The 25,215-nt window shown below is 39.5% G+C and overlaps 1 protein-coding gene, 1 long non-coding RNA gene and 1 pseudogene across 3 annotated transcripts; all 3 read left to right on the top strand.

The window, feature by feature from the left end:
• The first annotated feature begins 5 nt into the window (after positions 1–5).
• LOC149113736 (uncharacterized) lies at positions 6–2,594 on the top strand (annotated as a pseudogene).
• A 7,014-nt stretch (positions 2,595–9,608) lies between these two features.
• Positions 9,609–25,035, top strand: LOC110068522 (death domain-containing ATP nucleosidase-like). Its single transcript, XM_089286354.1, has 6 exons — positions 9,609–9,689; positions 19,057–19,763; positions 20,087–20,275; positions 21,347–21,775; positions 22,473–22,559; positions 23,382–25,035. The coding sequence occupies exons 2-6, from the start codon at positions 19,079–19,081 to the stop codon at positions 23,429–23,431; spliced, it is 1,440 nt and encodes a 479-aa protein (XP_089142480.1). The 5' UTR covers positions 9,609–9,689; positions 19,057–19,078; the 3' UTR covers positions 23,432–25,035.
• LOC149113737 (uncharacterized) lies at positions 12,505–17,464 on the top strand. 2 transcript variants are annotated; one of them, XR_016206331.1, is made up of 4 exons: positions 12,505–13,280; positions 14,760–14,898; positions 15,808–15,885; positions 16,839–17,464. It is a non-coding gene; the product is annotated as an uncharacterized LOC149113737 (long non-coding RNA). The 2 variants fall into 2 exon arrangements; XR_016206332.1 differs by lacking the exon at positions 12,505–13,280 and having other exon boundaries at positions 14,327–14,898.
• Positions 25,036–25,215: the final 180 nt, after the last annotated feature.

The raw sequence follows: 25,215 nt of genomic DNA on the forward strand, positions 1-25,215 counted from the left end.
CCCGGATGAGGAAGCGCTCTTTATTCCTTTGTGCAACTAACGTCTTCGAAGGAGATCGTGAGAAGCAGCCTTCCGACCACAAGACTGTATCATTAAAATCAACCAAGAGAACAAAAGCAGGTACACCAGCTGCTAAATTGCATTTACACAACAGATGAAGATCGTCCACAAATACTTTTTAAAAAGTGCGCTCGGAAAGGAAAAGACCGTAGGAGTTGGGTCAATTTTACAAAACACCGCGAAATACCAGGGCCGTAGCCAGAAAAACAATTGTGAATGAGGCAATGCCCATGGTTAAGGTTAAATTCTCTCATAAGTATTTTATTAGCACTTCTTTTCCCTTTCTCCCTTCAGAAAACATTCGCTACAGAAACGAAAAAACTACGAAAACGAAAAAATAACTGAGGTAACTGCCTCGGTTTGCCTCATATATACTGGCTACGGCGGCTATAACGCTAGTGAAATTTGCTGAAATTGTCGTAGAAAGTAAAATAAAATTTTAACAACTTGATTTATAATCTCCAATGCCGAGGCACTTCAGTCGAAGACGTAAACAAGTACTTTTTGCGACAAACGGGGCATTTATATGTCTTCTCTCAGTGGCGGATCTAGGGGAGGGGCCCGGGGGACTCGGAGTCTCCCCTTATTTTGCGTAAAAAAAAAAATTGCAGAGGGAAGAAAAGCCGGTAGGGCAGGCAAAAAAAAAGCGCCCACCCCCACTCCACATCCCTTAGTGCCGGGGGGTAACCCTGCGATGGACTAACATCCCAATTGACGTTTATTTGAGGAAAATGAAAATTTGAAACTTTAACATCCTTGTTGGTAAATGAATTCGTAAGATTATTCCTCCCTGCGAATTCATGACATTAGCTTTTTGATTAACATTGTTCAATAGAGAGCTAAGCTTCTACAGTCCACTTGCTCCCTTTTTACAGCATGTACAAAGTAAAGATGTCCGATAAAGAACCACATGACAGCACTGATTAATATCACCCATTTGAATAGTCAGACACTAAAAGGTTTCAGACTTTCCCGATAAATGTAAACGCAAGAACTACCTTAAAAATAGCAGGTGCGCCTGTTAGAATACGTTAATCGGATTTTGTCTTCCTGACTCTGCGTTCATGTCGAGCCATACCAACCTACCTGTATCTCTCCATATCAAAGGCACATGAAGCTTTGACATTCTCCTTCCATCCACTCCGGATGTTTTACTTGCTAAAGCTCTGACAGTCGCCTATGACTGCTGCCACCCAACTCGCACCTTTCCTCCTCAATCATGCATTTTCTCCTCAATGTTGTTTAGGGTCGACCTGGTCTTCTCCTCCCCTCTGGCCTTCACTCCAATGCTGTAACAGTGTACTCTTCTCTGTCCATCCTCTTTATAAGTCCAATCCAGTTCCATCTTTGACGTCTGATCTCATCACTTGCTCTGTTCACTCCAGTGATCTCGCGAATGTGTGTTGGTTGGAGATGGTTTGAGCCACCTTGTTCTAAAACGGGCTCCATGTATTTGTATTGGAAAGCGTCCAGTTTATTCGCTTCTGTATTTGTTAACTTCCAGACCCCACAGCCTTACATTAAAACTGGTCTCAGTAACAACTGTTATGAACATGCCAATTAACACCAAAGTAAATCTTTAATCTTACACCATGCCATAGAAAATACAGCCAATCAGAATACAGGAACACCGTTGTATATTCGACGGTATTACATCCAACCTGCCCATCATGCGCCGCGCGTTTGTCGCATTGACAATGTTGGCCACTGTATTTTCTTTGGCATGGTATAAAATAGTTATCCAACGCACTCTCGTGGTATACCATGCAATATCCCACCTGTCACTTGTATTTTCTTGGTATACACACGAGCCTTTAAAAAATACAAGTGGCTCGTGGTAAATTCCATGGTATACCACTCGAAAGCATTGCATAAGTATTACTTATCACGCCATTGCATGGTGCTGTTTTCACTTCTCAATTGCAGAATTTTTAGATCAGATATGTCCAAATCCTGGTGATCGAAGATACGTGCGAATCAAGACCTTTAACAACAAGTACGTTTGGGCCCATCCAACACACAGGGGTTCCGATAGCTATCTACGAACGCGTTGTTGTGGAGGGAAAGATGTTACGGGCAGAAAAGACGTCAATGTGCCCGGGAGACGCACCACATTTCTCATCCACTGCCATCGATCTAACAATCAGGACGTCTTCAGGTTCGAGATTCTTAACAAAGACAGCAATACTCCGTCAGGTTACTTCTTCTATGCAAATCCAAAACACTATGAGCAAGGTTTATACGCGTACAAACCTAAGTGGGACAACTCGGCTTATAAATTCAACTTCATCATAAACCGTTGGAGGTGTCCCGTGGTCGCTATTCGAATGCAAGGTAAACAAGGTGCTAGGAGAAACAAAGAGAAAAGCAACTGGTTAAAGTTCTCGGAGACTGGTGACGGTTAAATTTCAGGTTATGAGAACGTGTATATCCCTCCAGGATTTCCTAACATGGTCGATACGTTCACCTTGGTAGCAGGTATAAATAACGTTCGATACAATGGCCCCGACCAACCTCGTACCCAGGGTCTCTAATCTTCCGCGCTCCCGAGAAGGAGCTTGGGCCCCTACAAAGCTAATGCGATTTTTAGAAGTATCCGTTTTCGTCTCCACCAAAACGAAGCAAAATATTTTCGCGCATACGAGCGTTTTGGTTTTTTCTTTTTTTTCACCTGTCCACACTAATTCGTTTTTATTCAAAACCACATAGCTTCTGATACGCTTTCGCCTGTCGTCCACACTGAAAGGTCTAAAAACGCCAATCGGAAGCGACAGTATATGACGCCTTTTCCGACCCTGGTTTTCAAAAGCCTCTGCCAACAGATTACATCGCCCTCTTATTCTCTGTCGATGTACTTTTGTGAGTATTTTCTTGATTTATAAACCCTTCCAGTCTGAATTAGATCAAACCAAAATTTGACATTGTTGTAACAGCTCCGTCAGAAATCTAGCCTCTGATAGATTCATAACACAATCACCTGAAACCAAAAGCTGGCATTTTTAGACGTGAAACCTTGATTTGACCCGGGTTTCGACGAAGGAAAAACTCCCCGGCTGGGCAAATTAAAGTCGGCCAGGATATTTCTCCATCCCGATCAAACCACTAAAATATCCCTACCCCCCTCCCTGAAATCAACGAAAACAACCGTGGACATAACAAATCAAGAAAAATACGAAAAAAAAAATCAGTAATTTGAGTAAACGTCAATGGAGTAAAAAGCAAAGGCGATAATCACTATCTGAAAGACGGGAATAAAACGTGCCCCAACCAAATTATTATCATTATCATCATCTTCATTGTCATCGTCATCGTCATTATTATTATTATTATTATTATTATTATTTTCAAAGTTTAAGCATAATCGACAAACGTCATACTTACGTCGACGCACTCTTCAATCATTGTTCCATTGCTACACTTTATGTATAACTAATTATAATATAGATAGGAGGAAGCTGCGCGCGTTCTGATTGGTCAAAAACCCATGTTTTATCAGAGTATAAACCATAAAAAAAGCGTGTCTTATTGTTTTGCGCGTGTAAAATCTATATCATAAAGTAAATAAAGAAGCCTAATTGGTGCATTGCACTGTCATAAAACACTCCGGATATTTGAGAACACTCGAGAAATGTAGAAAACACTCGCTCGCGGCTCGTGTTTTCTACATTTCCCTCGTGTTCTCAAATGCCCGTCGTGTTTTATCACAGTGTAATACACGGCTCAGGCTTCTTTATTTGTTAATTATGGTATAGATAGGACCCTGCTTGATAAAACAGAGAAAAAGCGTGTTTTATGGTTTTTCGCCACACTACCTCTAGTCAACATTTTGTTTGAGATGGGGCCTCTTTATTTGGTAATTAAGGTATCTGCAGTATACAATTTCTATCAACTCCCGTTTCTATTTTTTAGGGATCGCTTACGTGGTATAGTTAACATCATGGGCGACTCCTTTGGCGCCGCGATTGTCGAGCACCTGTCACGTGACGACCTTCTTCTGGTAGGCTTTGAGTCAACTGACCCCCAAAGCGAGCAACCCCTGTACCCCTTGGCTACCAGGTACACTCCAAAGCATGAAAATTACAGAGGAGTGCCTGCGCGATCCTTGGACGACGACAGCGCGAAGGAAAAGCTGATGGATAAAGACAAATTGCTTGATAAGAATTTAAATGAAGACAAACCAATACGGCTCACTGAAACCGCCTTTTAGTTGCGACGTTAAACCGATCAGTGGAAAGTTCTAAAATAAGCCAGACGTTTAAGATAAAGTGAATAAGCATGTAATACCGGCGGCGGAATGTTCAAGAATTGCCAGTTTTCGCAAGCCAGTTATAGTTTTTCTTTCTGCCCGGCCTCAACAGTTTTGTTGATGGAAAAATTCACAGTCATCGCTGACTCCCCGATGAGATAATGTTTTGGTAAGAATACTGAACTCTGTGCCTTGAGACAGCAACTAAGCGTTCATGCATGCCGGGAAATATACAGCCAAAGCTCTCGTAAGCGACCACACTTCGTGAGCTTAAAAAAGGGGTCGTAACGACTCTGATCTGTTCGTTTTTAAAAGGGAGCGAAAGCTTAAAACTGATCTAAAAAAAGACTTAAAAAGTTTCCCAAATTTTCGAACCGTATCTCTGGTTCTTCTAAGTCGCTTACATTCTTGTAGGCAGGGTTCAGAGCCACCTTAAATTTTCGAAAATTTAAGGTGGCTCTGAACACTGCCTACAGAATTTTTTAAACTTTGCCAAACGTTGCGTCTTATTATGCTTATCAAAAGTTGATAATATTAAAAAAAAAAACGTGCCAATTTTGAATTATAAGCCCCTAAAGTTGTAATTAAGGGTGTTTTTAGGAGGTCATACTGTTGCTATGGTAAACTATTGGGTCACGAAAATGGTAACAACGTGTTCACCAATGATTGGGCAGTTTTTTTGGTACCATGATTGTAGCATCAAGTGATAAAGAGTGGTTATAACGACCCATCAAAATCTAAGTGTTGGAAACTGTTTTGAGCCACCTTAAATTAACACTCTTTTTCCAGAAGTAAATCATCTTGAAGTTTTATTTCGAGGCATTTATCACCTTAGCGAATTTCATATCAGTATTACGGTAACAGTGACAAAATAGTTTACACTTTTCTTCAGGGTTGACTGTTCGAATCAGAATCTTTGAGTATACGAAAGCATAAAAACAAAGACAAAGACCAGGAAGACGTCAAGAACGTTAGATACATGCAGTCAAAATGACCGTCATTCTGTGTTAGTTATCTTATATATATTGTATTGAAGTTTTCAAAGCGAAGTGGTTCAATTGAAATTGTGTAAATTCATTTCGTTTCGATATGTAGTCAAGTTTTCCCTTACCCTGTGCCTCATGTAGTGTGCACGAAAAGGTTCTTGAAATGTAATATCCGTTCTATTCTAATTTCCTTAACGAGGGGTTCCATCCGGAAAGTGCGACGTCAGCAAGCTTCACAAATTATAAATAGGTGAACACCAAAAAGATCGTGTTCATGAAAAATAATGACTTGGATACAATCGTTCTACAAAAGTATATTTGTGCTATTCAAATGATTGTTGTTGTCGATCTGTTGTTAACGTAAAAGTCAGTTGAAACGTTTATATAAATAACACCAAAACTAATCCTCTAGCAGAGAATGCTAATTTAAGCGATACATCTCGGTTGAACTAGAGATACTTTCATATCACAGATGGTACGAGAAAGTCCGTTTTAAACTTGTCCATAGTGGTCCGTAACGAGGTTTTGGTTTACATGTATTCAGGAAGACATGGGAAGACCTTCGATCGCGATTCAGACCTTCTGGCAACCCGAAGGACGATATCATTGCTTTAAGTCATTGTCTCCCTCTTAACCATCGATCGAGTCTTCTTGATGCTTATTCCTTACCCTTCCGAACTCTTTAAAGGTGTGTTCAGTAGTTCTAAGTACAGAATTTTGGCGTCTAGAAGAAAATCTCGACACTCTACGCCATGTTTGAGTTATTTTTTTGTAAAAAAAAACACCTCTTAGTCGGCGCGTCGGGTATGTCATGGACGGGTCAATGGATAAGTGAGTGAGTGAGAGATGTATGTATGTCACACCAATCAGATTGGATCTACTATAAACAGCCAATCAAATTTCTTGTTGTAAAGGTAAATGGTATGTATGAAGATTTGATCCCGACACAGTTTAGAACGGCTATATTTATTCTTCTATAAAAGAGGAGGAAGTATTCATATATTGGGCTTACTTCGATATTTTCTGTGAGTTAGGCTGAGGATTTTAGTTACGAGCGAGATGAGCCTTGAGGTTTGAAACAGTTCAGAGTTAGTAGTCTGCAAATGCAACGAGATATTTTTATTTTTAGTTACAAAGGTAACTTGATACTTTTGTTTTTCACAAGGAGTAAATTCAATTAGAGGTCACGAATCGTCGCTTCTAGTTCTTAGGACATGTTTTAGAGGAGACGAGACTATTTAGATCTGAAACAGTTCTAACGTTTACAGTAGTAAGTGCAGGTGACGATTGTTTTGTTCTTGTTGCATGCAAATATAACGAGATATTTTTATTTTTTAGTTACAAAGGGTAATTTGAACACTCTTGTTTATCACAAGGGAGTAAATTTAATTAGAGCTGACGAATCGTCACCACTCTTTCCCACGAGATGTTTGCTATCTTTAGTTACAAATGGTAACTTAACACTTTTGTTTTTTTATATGGGAGTAAATTCAATTAGAGCTGACAAATTATCGGCTATTGCTCCCAGGATATTAAACAGAAAGAAGCTTTCATTTCTGGACGGTTTTTACGTCTTTGCAGTAGAAGGTTATTTTTATTTGATGGGCATTTTATGACATTCTTTTCAGTCCGATATTATGAAAGGTAAAGAGTATCAAAACTGCTCAAATGTTCTTTGAAGACCGCGTGGCACCAAGTTAAAGGGTAATTTAATTAAATCAGACATTCAATGCGTCAGAGAGGTTTTTTTTCTCTTTCTTTCTATTTTCGGTGAAGTAGTGTTCTTGTGTTGTGTTGTGTAAAAAGGGTAAACTTACGACTCGTATAAAATGCGAAAAGGTCTCTTAACTTGAGCATTTTTGAGCAAAAATTCCTCTTGGGGGTTGGGAGGGCTAGGTGATCGGCCAGTGAGGGAGTTATGCATGTGCACGTGTCACACCAATCATAGTGTGGGTTTATCAAAGAACTCCGGATTTAAAGAAAAAAATAAGATGGTATCTACATTAATCTGGAGACGTGTCACATTACTGTAGTTTGTTCAGTCAAACATTTTATGGCTTACTATTTAGCTATCTTACCATTACCGATGTAACATCGTATGGACATCATAAATTCTTAGTTTCTTTCTTGCTGTACATCGGAACCAAAAAAACTTGTCAAATTAACCAAATCATTACTGTAAACAGTTCCATGAATGCTCCTATCTCCGAGACTTCACACACAAAAACTCTTGCACGCCTTGCGTGTCTATGTTTGTTTTGGCGGCTGCGATCAAAAAAACTCTCTCCTACTTACTAGAGTATGCAAAGGACCAAAACACGCCAGGTACCACAGAAATCTCTGGGGAGTGTGAAAGAGGCAATTTCTTAGTCTTTTTTGAGTGCTGTAATCCGAAAGTTAAATAAACCGGTTTGTTGCTGTTATCGAAGATACTTAATTCTGTATGAGAACATTCCTGCTCTGTGTTGATACTCCTTACATCCTCCTTCGCTTCGTGGCAGCATTTTGTACCATTAAAATAAACTAGTTTATCCATTAACAAGGACTCTCTAGCTATCCTCCGCAGACGTTCGAAAAGGTCGTCATAAAAAGTCGCTGTGCAAGGTGAAGGTAAGCGCGAAGTCGAATCCTGCGCCTTCACTCATTCGTTCGGCGGATTCCCCCACCCTTAAAACCCTTAAAACCCTTTAACGTTCTGCGGAGGAGTGAGTTATAAGGAATGATTTGATAGGCTTACGTCAATTTTATGCACATTTTCTGTGGTTACAGCTATAGCCAGGAGTCAGGAAAATGACTCGAAAAACTGATAATACATGCGTTGCACATGTATGCGTTGCGGACCTATTTTTGGTCTGAGAAGGGGCTTAGGCTCTCCGATCTTTATGGCTGAGAATTAGTGACGTTGAAACTAGAAGCTGAGAAATTACACGGGTTTTTTTAACCAATACCTGAGATCTGAGATTAGCAAGGGTTGTTGATGGTTAAGAAATGAAGTAAGAAATCGCCGAAAATTTTCCTGATAATGGACATTTCAGCTCTACATTCACACCCTCGGGGGCTCGGTTGCGAGCCACTTCTTCAATAAACAGCGCGTCGTCACGTGACATAGCAATCACTTTTCTGGTGGTCGAGTCGTGTCAGATTCCTACAACCAAGCTTACCTCTTGAGGACTAGGAAGACATTGACTGTAGACCTTCACAGTTCCCGATTCCTAGTAAGTTTTCATACATCTTATTCTACTGAATTGCGTGATCGAAGAAGAGGTTTACCTCTATGTAAACCACTTTTAGTGATGGAGCTTCCTAATAAAAGATTGTTACTACTAGGTCACTATATTAATACTAGTAGTAATCAGAGATTATGAGAGTGCGTTCGACGCTCTCACTTTAATATGCAACTACATATCGTAAATAAATGATTTCACTGGCTGACTTTCAACCTTTGTCTATTGCTAAAATCAACATTTTTCAGCAGCAACCGAAGTTTTACAGTCAGATATGCATGGTGTCAAAGTCCATGCTAGTGAAGAGGTCACGATTTGTTGATAAGTTGCGTGACGCTGCCAGTTTCTGTAGTCTCTCAAGTTTCATAGAATATTTAAATTACGTACTAGCATTTGCAGTCGCGTGCTCGTTTCGCGACTAATTCGAGTATTTCCCCTGATGAATGAAGTAGTCTTATGGATCTTGCCTCCCGAGAACTTTTCCACCGATTCCAAACAATAAAATTTCGACCGGATAAAGATCGAGCTATCTGTCGCGACTGGAACTAATCAACAAATGCAATCAAAATGTAGCTGTTCCCACGGTTATCATCCCAAAGCCCAGTCGTGTTAATAAACAAGGACAATTCCCTCAGATTGCGATAAATGCTGCCGTCGAAGCGTTTAAATTCGCTAAAATCTAAGGCTGAGAGCTCATAATAGCGAGGCGTACGGCGACTGAATGGAAAGAAGTCAAAAAAGATCCATCGGAAAGACGAGCTCACATGGCCTGCTCACATACTCACATGTTCGCCACATGTCTTATCACATGTCTTAGCATTAAACGGTACCAGTTTACTGGCCGATACATGCCCCTGCAAAAATCAAGTGGGGTGGCCATTTTGGTGTCCTTACAGGAATGTGGTTTTTTTCGGCCTAGAACCGTGCACAGGGAAACCAACTCTGAAAAGCCACAGGTCAAAATTACGTTTGCGTTCCACTTCGTCGAACGCAATAAACAGTCAAGATACAGACTGTTGTTTCATCTTGATCTGAAACTCAGGTTAACACTGGTGGTCTAAGCTCTCCATTGAGTTCTCTTCCTTTGCGTACCCGAGGACGAAACCTCGCCAGAATCGCTTCAGATCCGCTTGAGAAGCTGGCAGAAAACATCCAATACAACAAGGTATCGAGGTGAGCTGACCTTATTTAAGAAACGGTATTAAATTTTAGCTTTAAAACCAAACCGTTGCGTTTCTATACCAACCTATTCAAACCGTTGGAGTCACGTTTGTCGTTCTCATAAATCGAGCTTGGGCCGCGTGTGTAACAAGCAGTACACTTCTGTAGCTGAAAATCAAAACATTCCGACCAATTCGATTCACATATTGAATACTTCATTAAACACGCGGCGCTGGGCCGTAGCAATTTTCCGCATACCTTACTTGTACGATGTTGACATACACGCTTTAAATCTCAATTTTCAGTACATCTTAACGCTTCAAAGACAAATTGAAACAATCGATATAAGTACGGTTATGTACGCTTCGCATTAACCTGATACACATTCAGAGAGATGCTGAGTCATAGACGTTTACAATTCAAATAATGCTCGGTTAATGCTAATATATTACCGTCTACATAAACTACAATAACCACCGCAGTTTTGGGAGTTGAGGCGGAATAGTTTACACAGAAGGTTTTTGGCGATTAGTATTCCTTAGATATGTGTAAAAGAAGTCACAAATTCGGTTACCTTCTAAAGATATTGGAACTCAAGCTACGTGACAGAAAAGAGCTACACTCGATAGCTTTTGGATGTCACTCCTCAGAGACTTCAACCGTAAAACTTTCCGGGAATGAATACTCTGAATGCAAAAGGTTAAACCACAGCCTTTGTTCGAGTGAACATTGTCTGAAGCCCAATGGATGCTGCTGTGATAACAAAACTGAGTTGTTCCTTTTCGGAAAACCCAGTCATTTAACAAAGACGTTCGATCATCAAACGAAATTTGCGAAAAACAAGAGCGCGAAATAATTTGTTCAAGCGCAAAAGACGCCATGAACGCAACGGGCAATTTTATTTTGAAAACATGATTGATCGGTGAGCTAGAACCAATCTGCTTTACGGTTAAGCAATATATCTCAAACAACTTCATATACTCAACGTCGCCATAAATATCCGATCTTTCATAAACGAAGAAGTTGAATGTGCTCTCTTTTCAAAGAGTGCCTCATGCTTTTGGTCGTCATCGCTTCATATTTTCTTTTTGTGCTTCAAGTGCATATTATTTGTAAGAGGATAGAATTACTGTCTTGAAAATTGCTTGATCAATACCAAACAATAAACTCATAGAGTTAGCACTGGGGCTGCTGGCTACTGCGCCGCAAGGTCGTCTTGAAACAATTTTTTTTCTCTCTTGGTGCAGTGTGTATCTTAAGCTTGGAAACCGGGGTATAGGACTACCGATGATGCTTGGAACCTTTAAAAATTGAAGTTTAGGACAGTTATAAGTTCAAGGGCTTACACGAGGGTTTCATGTGATTCAGAATTGCGTGCTGTCAGTTATTGCATATTTTTAGCGGAGCAGCGGCGACCCGAAGCCCCGCTAAGCGGAGTACCATACTAATATACGAAAGAAAAGGAAGCCCATGAATTGATTTTCTCATGGTTATCATGGCTAGCGGTATTGCTCGTGGGCGCGAACGCACGACGACAACGGTGGCAGAGTTGCTCAAGATGGTGGCCATTCACAGAGATATGCAGCCATGGTTTATAGCGTAATAATAATAATGATAATAATTAACAATTATACAGTTATATAGTGCTAATGAGAGTCCCTCCCAGGGGTTTTAGGGAATACGGGAACTAGAGCATTTATTTTTAGGGAACAGGGGATATTGTCAAATTATTTTCAGGGAAAATGGGAACTCCTGATTAGCTTGTTGGGATCAAGGGAACATTATAATCTACTTTCAATGATGGTTTTTTTAAAACTTTCCCCAGCAGCCCCTACAATAAAATATAACATCAATATAATGTAGGTGGGACATGGGTCCCTTTTCACCTGAGTGTCATTTTGAGCATGTTTGTCTCTACCTTGTGGCAAAAATCAAGATGACGGAAAAAGATGTCGAGAATGTTACAGCTGATCATGACACAGCTCGATCGAAGCAATCCCAGTTGTACTAATTACTGCATGGAGCAATTTATTGCAATGGGAAGGAAAGCCTACGCAGGGATGGAGCTTTGAACTTGGATTACAAGTAAGTGTATCTGGAGATAAGCTTATTGGTACCACAGCTGAAACACAAGGCCCTCACTGTTTCATCTGTTGTTATGGAAGAAGAAAGAAAGATCCTGAAGTCTCTGCGTAACATCAATGACCTCCTAGACAGTTTTAATCAAGCCTTACCACCACATTTAGTATTAGAAGTCTTTAAACATTCGTCGTCAAAAACACATTTTCAGAAATGAGAAGTGGTGCCACTGACATGCCCTTAAATTCGAGTAGAGATTCAGCGGGGCAATCAAGGAACGGTTGAAGAGGCAATATTTTACACCATTTGCTTACTTCACAGCTCCCAAATCCTACTACCCACAGATTTTCACCACAACACATTGTAAGGATTTACCCAAGTTATGCCCTCCAAAGGCACTCAAACTATCTGAACAGCAGGGGAATGAAATGAGGAACTGGAGAGCAATGTATGGTCAGAGTCCCCCAGAAAACAGTGCAAAACAAGACAACCAAGGACAGTCTAGGAACTCTGCCAATAAATCTGTATGCAGCCGACTATCCGACTGTACAGCCTTTAGTATAGATTTCACGGTGTTCAGTAAAGCAGCAACGGTTCCAGTCCCACGTAGGGAAACAACAGAGACTTTGTCAACCAAGCCAGATTGTCTGTGTTATAGTTGTACCAGTGATTCTCATACATCAGTTGTAATAATAGCCTGTCTGCAAGAAAGCGTGAGTGTCAGCATGAAAAGGCACAGCGCAAAAAATTGGATTTACTCTAAATTTGATCCTGATCAAAGTCGAGGTCAAATATGATCATAGCTTTGATCCAAACTTTGACGTGCGTCAAATGTGTGTCAAAACTGTCATGGCTTTGCTGATACATTTGATCCATGACAAAGAAGAGGGCAAATGCGATGTTAACTTTGACTCCACCTTTGACCCACGTCAAAGGAGGAATCAAAATTAATATCTTATGGATTTGCTATACATTTGATCCCTGTCAAAGGTGAGGTCAAACATGTCAATAACTTTGACTTAAGTTTTGATGCGCTAAAGGCGTTCAAAGACACCAATACTTTGCATACCTTTGATCTCTTAACTAAAAGGCATTCAAAGACACCACGGATTTGCATACCTTTGATCTCTTATGTCAAAGGCGTTCAAAGGCACCATGGCTTTGTACAACTTTGATCCTACGTCATGCATGTCAAAGGCGAGGTCAAATATGGCCATATCCTGCGACTCCTCTTTTAACGCCCTAATAGCCTGCGTTTTCGTATTTTTTTCTGTTTTAACGATTAAATGAAAGCTTGCTTTCTTGCCAATGTGTATTTTTTTAATAAAAAAGTTTTCACTTGACCTTGAGGTGGCACAAGAAAACAGCTCGAAAACAGCAGGAAAAACACGGCTGCCAGCGGCTTCCCGCATTTTTCTGGCCAATCAGAGAGAGACTAAAGGTCAACGAAGTTGGCAGTCAGGAAAGCAGACATTTTTCTTCATTTGGCTTCATTTGGCTTCATTGTGTTTTGGACCAGGAAAGGTAAGTCTGAATTTCATTCATTTTTTTTCAATGTTCAGAGAATAACAGAGTTGAAAAAGTAAATTAAATGCAGCAATGGCAACATAAAGGAATAAAGAGCTATGAATTTCGTATATTCATAGCAGGACAGATCCTTGGTGAAAACATTTTGGTCCAAGATTAATTGCACTTGACTGAATCTCAGTTGATCGGCAAAGCTCTTCGTTAAGAAAAGACAAGACTTTATTTCCAATTCACATATACTTATTTACAAAAGTTGACAAAGATAATATTTTTTCCTTACTCAGTCAAGTCTTGTGCATTAAATTGCTCAGTTAAGTCTTGTGCATTAAATTGAAGTGTCTGTCATAGCATAGATTTTAGCATGATCAGTGCTTGAAATAAACGTAACTTAATAATTAAGCTTAAACTTAACTCCATCTTCGTATAAATTGTTGTGCACAATGCCTCTTGTAATTTCTGAGCTCAAATAATTCCCTCGAAAGAAAGCTCATGTAAATGTAAAGGAAATTTGCATTGAAGGAAAAACTCAGTCGGCCATGCATGACAAACCATCTCGACCTGACTTAATTATTATATTAATTATACCATTGAAAGAGTTGTTGACTCTGAAAATTTAATCTATGGATAAGTTTCTGCTTTTGTCTCTAGTTAGCATTCTATTGAAAAAAGCTCTGTTTGTTGCCACAGTTGTAATTATGATGTTTGTTCATTGATGTTGATAAATGACTTCACTGGTGTGAATTTAACAAATCGAATGTGGTTTAGTGTGGTCTGTACTCTTATTGACAATGATACGCATCATCACAGAGGTCAAAATGTTGTGGACTCATGAAACACAGCCGAGTGAGTCCACAACAAATTTTGACCACTGCGATGACAATCAGATTGCGAGATCAGTAGCAATTGTAGTAAAAATATGTTTTGATATTTGTTGTATCAGGCTTATGGATCAGTCATTTGGAACTCCACTATCTCCTGGTCAACCCTCCCCACCCACCCCCCCCCCCCCCCCAACCTGCCAGGCATTTGACATTTTGAACTGTCTCCTGGGCTAAGAATGATGTCATACCAGGTGATCAAATGCACCTACCCTGTGACATTTGCAAAACTGAGTAATAGAAATGTAGATTGAGTGTCGATGGAGTGTCGATTGAGTATCGATCAGGTGTTGATCGAGTGTCGATTGAGAGTATCGATCAAGGGTATCGATCAACACTTGACGGTGGATATCTTTAGTACACATAATCCAGCTTATCCTTAGTGGGTGAAATTGTTACAATGTTTAATAAAAATCAAACTTGCCATTAGTTGCAAATCAAAAAGCTGACCTCATACTAATATTATTATGTGACCTCTCTGGACAGTACCAATAGTTTTAGAGTATCATGTCTTGGTCTTTTGAGCAGTAGACAATTAACTGCCAATTAAAAACTGACTAGTGGAAATTTGCTTGAGAATGTTGTTTTTATCCTTCAGCTGGCCATTCTAGGAGAACTGAAGATATTAACAGAATAAATTGGGAGAGGATACAATATACAACTCTGTAGTTCATAGTCAACTCAGATGCAGTTTAATCATGCAGTGCTCCAAAGTGTGCAAGCATCACAACATTTTGGTAAGCAGAAGGCTGGAATATTCATTTGTTGATTCTATATTTTGTAGCATAGACCATCTTATAACTTCTTCAGCCACAACTTTTTATATCTTTTTCCAGCAAAGAAAGTATATAAATAGATTTAAAAAACCTGGCTATAATTTATTAATATTATTTTAATTGATCATTTTTATTATAGTCTCATCACTCTGTGAAAAAAAGATGTTTCTTTTTGGTTCATTTAAGGACATTGAGTGAGGAAATGTTGTCTTTCTTATGGGACAAATACATCAACTGGCTCACCTGGACAAAAATTAAGAAATTAAAATGTTATTGAAACCATGCAAGGGATGGGAATCTTTTTGGTAAATGAATCAAAGTTGCAGAATGTTGCAACCCAGTCTCAGGAAATGTTGGTTTTTGATTGGTAAAAGCTGAGTTTTGAATGTAAATTTTGAGTGGTAGTCTGCAATATCAACTGTTTTGGTTTGGCCATCAGGTTTCCAAACCAAATTTTTTCAAGCAAAATTAATAATATGATTAATTCATAACTATTGATGGGATCAGTAGAGAATTTAAGGCATAGAGGATTTGATAATAACTTAGTAAAAGTAAATTGACAAAGACCTTTATTTGGTTTATTAATTTAAAATTTTGTTGGCAAATTTGTCTGGATAATGGCCATTTCCCCCTATGAGATGCAGTTGCTGGGAATCATAGTGGTTGTATTCATCATCTTGCACTGGAGTTTTGTTTCAATGAATGCAACAGCTATGTGATTCCATGCAGGCATGTCTCATGTTAAATTATTTAATTTCAGGAATTTTTTTCAGTGGAAAAAAAGTGTACATTAGTTGCTAACTGTTTACTAATCAAATGTGCAATTATTTTGATATGTTTATATGCTCCTTTTCACATATGATCTACAAGGAAAATAAGGAAAAAGATAACACTACTGATCATGAAGAGATCTGTGGAAATTACACAGGAGCAGCAATATTCCCAAGGGTGTGTGTATTCCTCATTTCTTGTCACAGTTTATGTCAGATTTGTTGGTTTTTTAGATTGCTATTTTGCAACTATAAAAGATCTTGTTGTGAGATGTCTGTAAGGAACAGGCAGACAGATGGACTGGTAAACTGGCTTTAGGCTTTTTGTTTATTTGTGCCAAGCTGTGCACTTTTAAAATGACCCCAAGTCTTTGTTCTCTTTTGAAATTCTAGCTGGGGATAAGCCCTTGTTGAGCCGGTGAAATTAGCTTGTTAAACTGGCTCTTAATGACATACCTGTGTGACCAAATCTCTAAGTAGAATGGAGAGAAATACACAAAAAAGGCTATCAATTGAGTCCCCTCTTCTATCCTTGACTCGTGCGTTTCTCTGAAAAGTGTTATGCACTCTGATGAAAATATTGGTCCACAGACAGTACCAGTTCCCAGATTAGCAAACAGTTTTCTTAGAGCAAAGCTCAAGGAAAAGCGTGAGCTTTGAGGAGCACATAATGCCAAAGACATATATCCTTACATATTTTTAGTCAAAATATGGAGCTATTGTGTTAATTATCCTCAGTCAAGTATATTTCGCAACACACTGGATCTTTTGAAAATGAGGAATGTTACTCATATTTTGCCCTGCTTTACCTGGGGCATATTCGGTCACGTGATGCGTTTAGACCAACCACGTGAGCGAAAATATGTTTGTGGACTACAGACAAGACTATTTTCACCGTTCTTTTGTTAGTGGACTGAGTTTAAGATTAAAATTCCAAATCTGCGGTAAAATTAAATACATATTTGCTATTGACAGAAGCACAAACTATTCGGAGGAGGAGTAATGATCTGATTGGCCACGTTTTATTTATGTGATATTAGCAAAAACCATGGGTGAACTTTAAGGAATAGAATAGCAAGATCCACTCTTAATATTCATTTCCAACGTTTTTGTCTGTTTGCTTCTGTTTAGACAAGTGCGGACAAGCAATGGTTGACAGGATGGACTTACCCCGTGAAGATGCATTGATTAATTTCGTCAACGCCCTAGACTTTGTCAAAATGTGTCTTCCCTAGAAAGCATGGGGATTCAGTTGGCGTTGACCCCAAAAAGGCAGTTTAACCACTTTGATGAGAGAGAAGTGGAAAACACTGTATTCCATTCCACTTACAATGCAAGAATTAGCAAGTGCAAGCAGCAGAAAAGGAGAATTGCCAAAACATGAGGAGTTCCATGCAACGGATTGTACGCGCCATCTGGAAAGGACGCTTTTACACTAGTTGACTTTTGTGCAAAGTTTGCCATATCTTTCCCGAAATTTTGCGGTTATCCTCTCTATTGTCTAGTCTGGTCTAGTAAATTTAAGGAACTGAGAATTTAGCCATAGTAGTTCAATGTTAGATAAAGGCGCTTTATACCATGGAAGATTTGTCGACTGTTGTTTTCACGATCGTGATCAGTCGCATTACGTGTAGTTTGAAACCGAGCTTGTAACGTGGCTTTTTGAAATCTGAAGCCCAAAACATTTATGTAAGGTACTTGAAGGTATTTACTCTTGATAAAAACAGGGGAAAAAAATTAAAACTGAGATGAATTAAGTTGAGTATATTTATTTTCCTAAAATCAGGTGCAATGATCTTTCCGGGCCGCTTTTCCGTTACCATTTTTCAAGAGTTTTGGTACAAAATAACCTTATTAAACCTGATATAATCTTCAAAACTTGTCAGACATAAAACAATAATTGGCCATTTTCTTCGATCAGGTAGATAGCCAAGTACGGATATGATTGCATCCTTCGTATGCGGTGCTACAAAGCTAGTGTAGCAAGCAGAAAAATGTGTATAAGATGTGGATCGTGCGAAACGTGATCAACGGTCGCGAATCGCGAAAGAGGAGCGCTAGCGAGAAGTTCGGGCGAGACGCGCGAGCGCGGAACGCGCGGAGCACCTTTGACAAACCTTTGGCCTGCGTCACAGCCATCTTCGACCACGTCTTTAGCAAACCTTTGACTTGAATCGCAGACCAATTTGATTACACTTTTGACCCACCTTTGACAATGCGTAAAGGCGTATCAAAGGATCACCTTTAACCCTAAAAACAAAGGCGTTCACAGGTGAGTAAAAATATTCTTTCACGCCTTTGACTTTGGTGGTAAAGGTTTATTCAAAGATGATCTTTAATTCGCGTCACACATCGTCAAAAGCGTGCAAAGGAGGCCTTTACAAAACCTTTAACCACACATTTGACGCGCGGTAAAGGCGATTTTTCGTGCCGTGAGGGTGAAAGCCAAAGTATTCATTCAAGATCCTTCCAATCCAGTGCTGTTAACGGAAGATGCAGAGAGATTGTCGATGTCACCATTGTTTGCTATAACTACCGTCACGAAATGTTAGAGCTTCGAGGTAATCATGGGGGATGTGCTTAAACATACCAATGAAGTCGTCACTATCGCAGAGGTAGCTGAGACGGTTGAGATGACAGAAGCTGCTGGCAATGAAGCGATTTGGAAGCGATTTTTTTCTATTATGAATAGGAAGCTAAAAGAAGCAAACAAATGTGGGGAACAACGATAAAAACATTTGGGGATCAAGGGAACAACGCAAAAGTTTCTGGGATTATGGGAACACGAGCTTAAAACATTTTACGGAGCAAGTGGTTTTAGTAATGGAGAACAAGGGATCAAATAAAAAAGGATTAAGGGATTATGGGAACATGTACCCCCCTGGGAGGGGCTCGCTAACACTATGAGCGTACATCTTTGATATTGGACATCCAGGTTATGGTCAATTGACACCTGTCAAAACAAGGTATCCGCTGACCAGTATCATATCACCATATCGCGGGCTCAAGTTTAGAGCTCATGTGTTCTTTTGAAATTGACCACTGTCCAAGTGCTGGTTTTCGATTGGATCGCTCAAGCTAGGTTGACTTGCTGTAATCAAGGCCGGGTTGTTCGGAAGCCGGTTACGCTGACTCAGTATAAAAGTCAACCGAAGTATAATTTTTTCTTGTATACAAGTGCTTTTTACTACATTTGTTTTGTGTAGTTTGAGATCATTCAAACTCAAAACAGAGGGCCAAACAAAATAAACAGAAAACCTCAACGCAAAGTTACAAACCGACCCAGGAGCTCCGCTTTTAGGCTTGGCTAAAACTATATATTTATGATAGTTTATATTTATTTTCGCAGGCACCCGAAATCGTAGGACAAAATGAGTGATCCACCTCAGCTTAAAGTCCAAATTCCACAGCTTAATGTCAAAATTCCACAGCAGAGAGATCTTCCGCGCAAGGCTCATAAGTTTAGTGAGAACTTTGTCATCGACTTCCTGCTACTGACAGCTGTAGACTGCGAATTTCGGAGTTGCTTTCACTACCTACAGGAGCCGTTGAAATATTATGATACGAAAATCGGTTTTGTATACGTTGGAAAAATGGGAGACGAAACTGAAGAGGAAAAGTTGACAATCGGTTTGATGAAATGTGACATGGGCTCCGGAGTTGGCGGGTCAGGGGTGACTGTGCAAAATGCAGCCATCACTTTGAAGCCTAAGGGTGTGTTCTGTGTGGGTTTTTGCGGGGGGATGAATTCCAAAAAAGCCAAGCTTGGAGACGTGGTAGTGTCAGCCAAGCTGATCTCGTATGCCTTACAGAAGGCTATAAACGGTCGCGTCGAACATCGTGGTACAACTGTCCCTTTGGGTAAGAAGCTAAATGACATCATGAGATGTGCGGGACATGGCTGGTACCCACCACTAAAGAACATGGAAGAAGCAGAGCCGCAAGTGGTCTGTGGTACGATGCTGAGCGGCTCCACGCTAGTAAATTCCAAAAAGGATCGAGATAAGCTGCTGAAGGATTATCCTACCGCGATTGCAATTGAAATGGAAGGCGAAGGTAAGATATCATTTAAGTGACGTGTTTAACTAACCATATGACTGCCCCTTGGTCGGACGCATGTACGCATCCCTGAGTATCTTTATTATCATTACCACTACCACTACCACTATCATCGTCCTCATCCTCATCATCATTATTATTCACCTGGCCTAATTCTATCATCGTCGTCATCATCATCATTATTATTATTCACCTGGCCTAATTCAACTTCTGATTTCCGCTTAGGCACACTCGGTTAGGATAGTGATCGCATGCAGTTTAAAAAGATTTGCCTGCCCTTAGAAATCTTGAGAGACAATTCTGTATTTTCCTTTTGTTAGGGGTTTATGCAGCTGCCCATAATCTCCAAATAGAGTGGGTCGTCGTAAAAGGCATATCAAATTATGCAGATGGTACCAAAGACTCGACCAAGGACTGGCAATCTTACGCGAGTATGATGTCAGCGTCTTTAGTTGCTCATGTGTTAAGTCAGCCCAGCATTTTTAAAGATTGGCCCCGCTATGATGCAGGTAACAAGTGTTCTAAGGTTCGATTAATTAAGGACGGTGCCTTCTTGCCCATCTCGCAAGGCATGGTTTACACACCATACGCGAGTTAGGGTTTAAATTGACGTTATCAACTCGTTACCAAATATGCGACTAAGATGAAAGAAAAGTTTTCCTACTGGGACCAAACTAAAGTTTAATGAAACTGTACTAAACCAGGAATACCAGAATAGCATCATTTCGCTAACCACTAACTGTTAACGGCTTTGAGCTAAAGAACTAATTGTTATCTGAACAAAAGTATATTAAAACCCAACTGTAGACACTTACCTGCAGATGGCGTAGTGGGCACGTAAAATAAGTGCAAGAAGCAATTGTTCGACTTACTGGAGAGGTGACAAAACAAACTGTAACGGGCACCGAAATGGTTTTTAAAAAAGATACTAACAACTCACTTAACTTTTAAAAACGCGTGGTTATCCCTACATTTTACGTTAGGAAATAGAAGTGGCAAGCCTATCCTACACGTGATTAGTTTCTGGTTGTGAGGAAAAGCTATTTGGACTGTATTTTAGCTAAGCCAGAGGAGAGCTGTCAGGGACGCTAAAAGCGCTGTTACGATGATTTTGTTATTAAAAACATACCAGGGGTGGTCACTTATGCTGCCATTTACCATGAAGTTTAAAGATCTATACAAATGTTTGCCTTTTCTGTAGGTAAAGGCAAACTCTAAAGAAATCTTTGGAGAAATATTTTCCTTCTTTTAGAAAAATGCTGACGTCAGCTTTTTCGTTCGAGATTCAAGGTTAATTTTTTAAATAAGTTTATTAATATATTATTTTAATGATTCTGTGAAGTGAAGAATACTCCTATGGTTTACTAATAAAAAAGTATTTCATGCATACTTTCACAAACTCACAAACCACCCTATTAATCAATTGATTGATGGATCGTTAGTTACAGACTAACTGACTAGCATTAACTGTTTGTTGAACAAATTACAAGAAATCCATGTAGACAGACAGTCAACAAGAATGGACAAAAAAACAACAACAGAACATTGTCTTGCAAGGTAACAAGCTGATTTATTTTTAGGTAACTTGTCTTTGAACATCCAAGCTGAAATTGCCACCAGCAGAAACCCAGCGGAGCAAGATCTTCAAAAAGAAATAGGAAAGGTTGACAGACATATGAAACAGATGGTTGATAAGGCCAAGGAGCAATTTGATCTCTCTTCGTTTAAAGGGTTAGATGACCTCCATACGTACTTAGTCGGAAAACTTCAGCTGATGCACATAAGCGAAGAGGGGAGTAGCATCAAAATAAACGTCACGTGTCGTAGCCTGGAGATTCTTGAACGCCTGTGGAATGATTATTGCTCTGGTCACCTCAGTGCAGTAGCCCAGGAGTGCCTCATTACAGAGCAGGTGAAGGAAGAGCTTAGTATGGAGACCATTAAGCTGAAAACAACTATCTTGAAAGAAGACTACTTGGCATGCAGATCGTCTCTGAGGAAAATTTCAGGTTAGTTTTAAATGTCTTTATTTTGAGAATGATGCTATTAGTGTTTGTTTTTCATCAGATTTGGGTTGCATATTAGTATAATAGACAGCCATGCATTACAGCTTATTTATAAATTTGTTTGGGCATTTTCTTCTGATGATCCCATCTCTGATCAGTGGGCTTTCCATTTGAGTAATGTTCCGGATTGAACGGAATTACGAAAATTATAAATTTTTCCCTTTTTCAGGCTGTTTGCAAACGCTGCGAAATAAACGAAAGCAACCAACAAATAGCTTATTTCAAGGGCAGAGGTCGATAAAGAGATGCTATCGGATCTATCAATCTCTTTGAGCTATCACCCCTAACAATGAGTTTATTTGTCTGCCTTTGACTGAGGCTATTAATTAGCTCACAAAGACAAATTTGTCGTTTTGACGAGTATTGAAAACGTACGTTGGTCCTTCGTCGTGTCAAATTAAAACACCGTGATTAGCACGAGTGTGGGTTGATATATAGTAGAGACCCATGACACGTCACACGTTCTCCTCCAATCGGAAAACAATTTGAGTTGGGAGGCATAACAATTGAAATTATCATTAGCGCTCTTCAGGTGGCGGGTAATTTGTTAATTTTTATGTTCAATTTTGGGCCGATTTTGGGGTCAATAAGTGTGTTTGAAGTGAATTAAAGGCATTGATATGGTTCCCTATTTTCAAAGGTTCGCCTGGCCAAAGTTCAGCACGTTCTTCAAAGAAACGCCGTAAACGTTCCTCACCAGATTCTGTTCCTAATCGGGATATCCGAGGTGAGTGAATAGGCCATTTCCGAGTTGCCTTTTGCCTCTGTACATATGTCAAAACGAGTCTTTGTGCAAAACCATTTATATGAAAATGAGTTCAGCCTACAGGCTCATTTTGATGCAAATCAAACTTATTTTCATCTGAAAGGTTTTTGCACGAGGACTCGTTTTGAAACAGAGGCACAAGGTGACTCGGAAATGGCCCATTATTTCTTAATATTTTTCTCGCTCATTCTTGACATTTTCGTGTCTCCTGACTGAAGTGAAGTAAACAAGCAAAACCCGGATATGGGAAGCAGGGTATATAGTAGGCGGGGAAATGAAAAAATAGCCAGGGACAGGGTCTTACCATGATTTGGAACCTTGATATATTTGCCACAATGCCATAGTTTTTACTTATATATAATGCAGATCGAGTTTTTTCTTAGCTGCCATGAAATTATATTAAAAGGTATGAATTTAGGCTATGGAGGAGCCCTAATGGTACCTTTATTTCCTCAACGGGTCCCGGGAGTACCCCCTAGTAAATTTGTGAAAACTTAAATACGGTCATAGCATTGTTACGCACTCTAAAAGATTTAGGGACAAAATTTAATGCCACTGTCAGCTGGTTTCGAAAAAGGATCAAATGTCTGGATGATTTAACTTTTGTTTTCAATAAAGGAAAATGAAGCTTGAAGCTTGTTTGACGCATGGTATTGAGCATTATTAGGTTACTTAGGGGCCTACTTACTGTACATGTTTCACTGAAAGGATAGATGATGTTTTTATCTCTTTGATATGAACAAATTTGCTTCATTGGTTTACTGAGAGTTTCTCTTCTTCCAGAGAAGAAGGTAAAGACGGCAAAGAAGGCAAACCTACTAACCAAGATATAGATGAACTGGCGTGAAAGATGATGTGTGGGCGAAAGTGGCAATTAACCTTCGTATAAGTCAAGACGTAGTGTCAGGAATAGCTGCTAATGATAAAGATAAATCCTATTTTAGTAGAATTCTACTAGTCGGTGGAAAACTGAAATACAACAAAATCGGATAAACCTTACGGTGAACTCTACGACGCTTTGTGTCATGAAAGCGTTTGTCTCGATATTCTGGCCGAAGAATTTTCTTGTAAGGAAACTGCATGATGCATTTTCTTGCAGTGCGACTATTTAAATTTCCAGGGCTTATCACTACGTTTTAAACATATAGGCGGGGAAATGAAAAACAAAATCAATAAAATAGCCGGGGAGAGGGTCTCCTCATAATCTAGGAAATCTAGGCAAGTTCACCCAGAATTGTCACCCACACTAGAAGATAACACAAATATCAGGATCAAAATCAAGACATTAGTTAATTAAAACATTGTTACAACTTAGCTTTGAAGTAATCCGATTTTAATAGGGAACAAATGTAGCTCCGAATAGCTTTTGCTCGATGTAATAGACATTTGATTTTTGATTCTCTGTTAGCTTATTCATTTCTAATTTCATGAGTCATCATCAGTCCTTTGGACGCCAAGTGGCGCATAGGGCATCAACAAGTTTCCTCCATTCCTGTCGGTCCATAGCAAGCCTTGAGGCTTGCCCCCGAACTTCTAATTTGCTTCCCTTTTTTTAACCAAACAAAATGGTGTTAAATGCACCAATCATGACAATTTCGAAGGGGGTATTTTAAAGCTTTTAACCCTTTATAGTTTGAGTAATAATTAGTACTGTGCATATTTTGTTACTAAAACTAGTATTAGAAACATTATCTTGTACTTATCTATTTTTAACGTCCTTTGTCTCGTACATTTTCTTATACTGTGGAAATTGAAACTAGGTTAGGTACAAGTTATGCGAGTTAAGTGCGGAATTCATTAAACTCAATTCGTGTTATTCCTTTCTAAAACTGAACTGTGATCTAAAATATATTTTGTTAAGCCCGCGTCTATACGATGTAATTACAGCGTCATTATGACTCAGCGGAGCATCCCTGTGGTTAGTAGCATAGCCCAGTGGCTGACCAATCGAAAACTCGATATCCGATTGGCTACACACGTAATACGTATGTACTATCAATCGATACCAGGCTCTTGCAGAACGTGCGAGGTTTTTCGCGGTACGTTATTGACCACATCGGTTAGAACAATACGGTAGTCGATGTTCAATAGAACGGCTACTGGGCTTTGCTGTTTGAGATCTTGCATCAATGTTTCCCCGTTTGTAAGTGTCCGCCTCTGTCACAACATTCTTGGTTCTTAGCGAGTGTTACAAACAGACTTAAAGAGTTAACATAAGGCATGAGTTGAGACGCCTGTGGAAGCATTTGTAAAGAAACTGTTTGCGTTACTTGTCGCGAGTGCTCAAACATTAGTTTTAATCAGGACAAAGCTTCCTCTTTGATTGAGGTTTTAAAAACGTATCGCATATGATAGAGTACTTGTCACAGACAACCTTTTTCGCTATGTAAGAAAATAAGTCGAGTTTATCAATAAAAAGATAAAGTTGTGAGAAAAAGCACCGATTTGTGTTGCTGGAAGACCTTTTTACCGGGTAGAGCAAAAACGACTGGGCTAAATAGCGACCTTTAAATCGGAGTACGAGAAGGAGATTGAGTACTAGTGCAGCCTGGAGACAGGTTTCCTCACAATATTTATGGAAGCCACGCGTGTTCTTACGTGTTCTAACGTTTTCTCT

This window comes from Orbicella faveolata, unplaced genomic scaffold (assembly GCF_042242905.1).
Source record: "Orbicella faveolata isolate gen_17 unplaced genomic scaffold, um_ofav_v1 contig_14, whole genome shotgun sequence".
Lineage (NCBI taxonomy): Eukaryota > Metazoa > Cnidaria > Anthozoa > Scleractinia > Merulinidae > Orbicella > Orbicella faveolata.

Bases quoted from the DNA above. Each gene is read 5' to 3' on its own strand.
- LOC110068522 (XM_089286354.1), top strand. From the start codon at position 19,079: ATGAGTGATCCACCTCAGCTTAAAGTCCAAATTCCACAGCTTAATGTC. The intron at 20,276-21,346 runs GTAACAAGTGTT...ATTTATTTTTAG, and splicing joins TTGGCCCCGCTATGATGCAG to GTAACTTGTCTTTGAACATC. The intron at 21,776-22,472 runs GTTAGTTTTAAA...CTATTTTCAAAG, and splicing joins GTCTCTGAGGAAAATTTCAG to GTTCGCCTGGCCAAAGTTCA.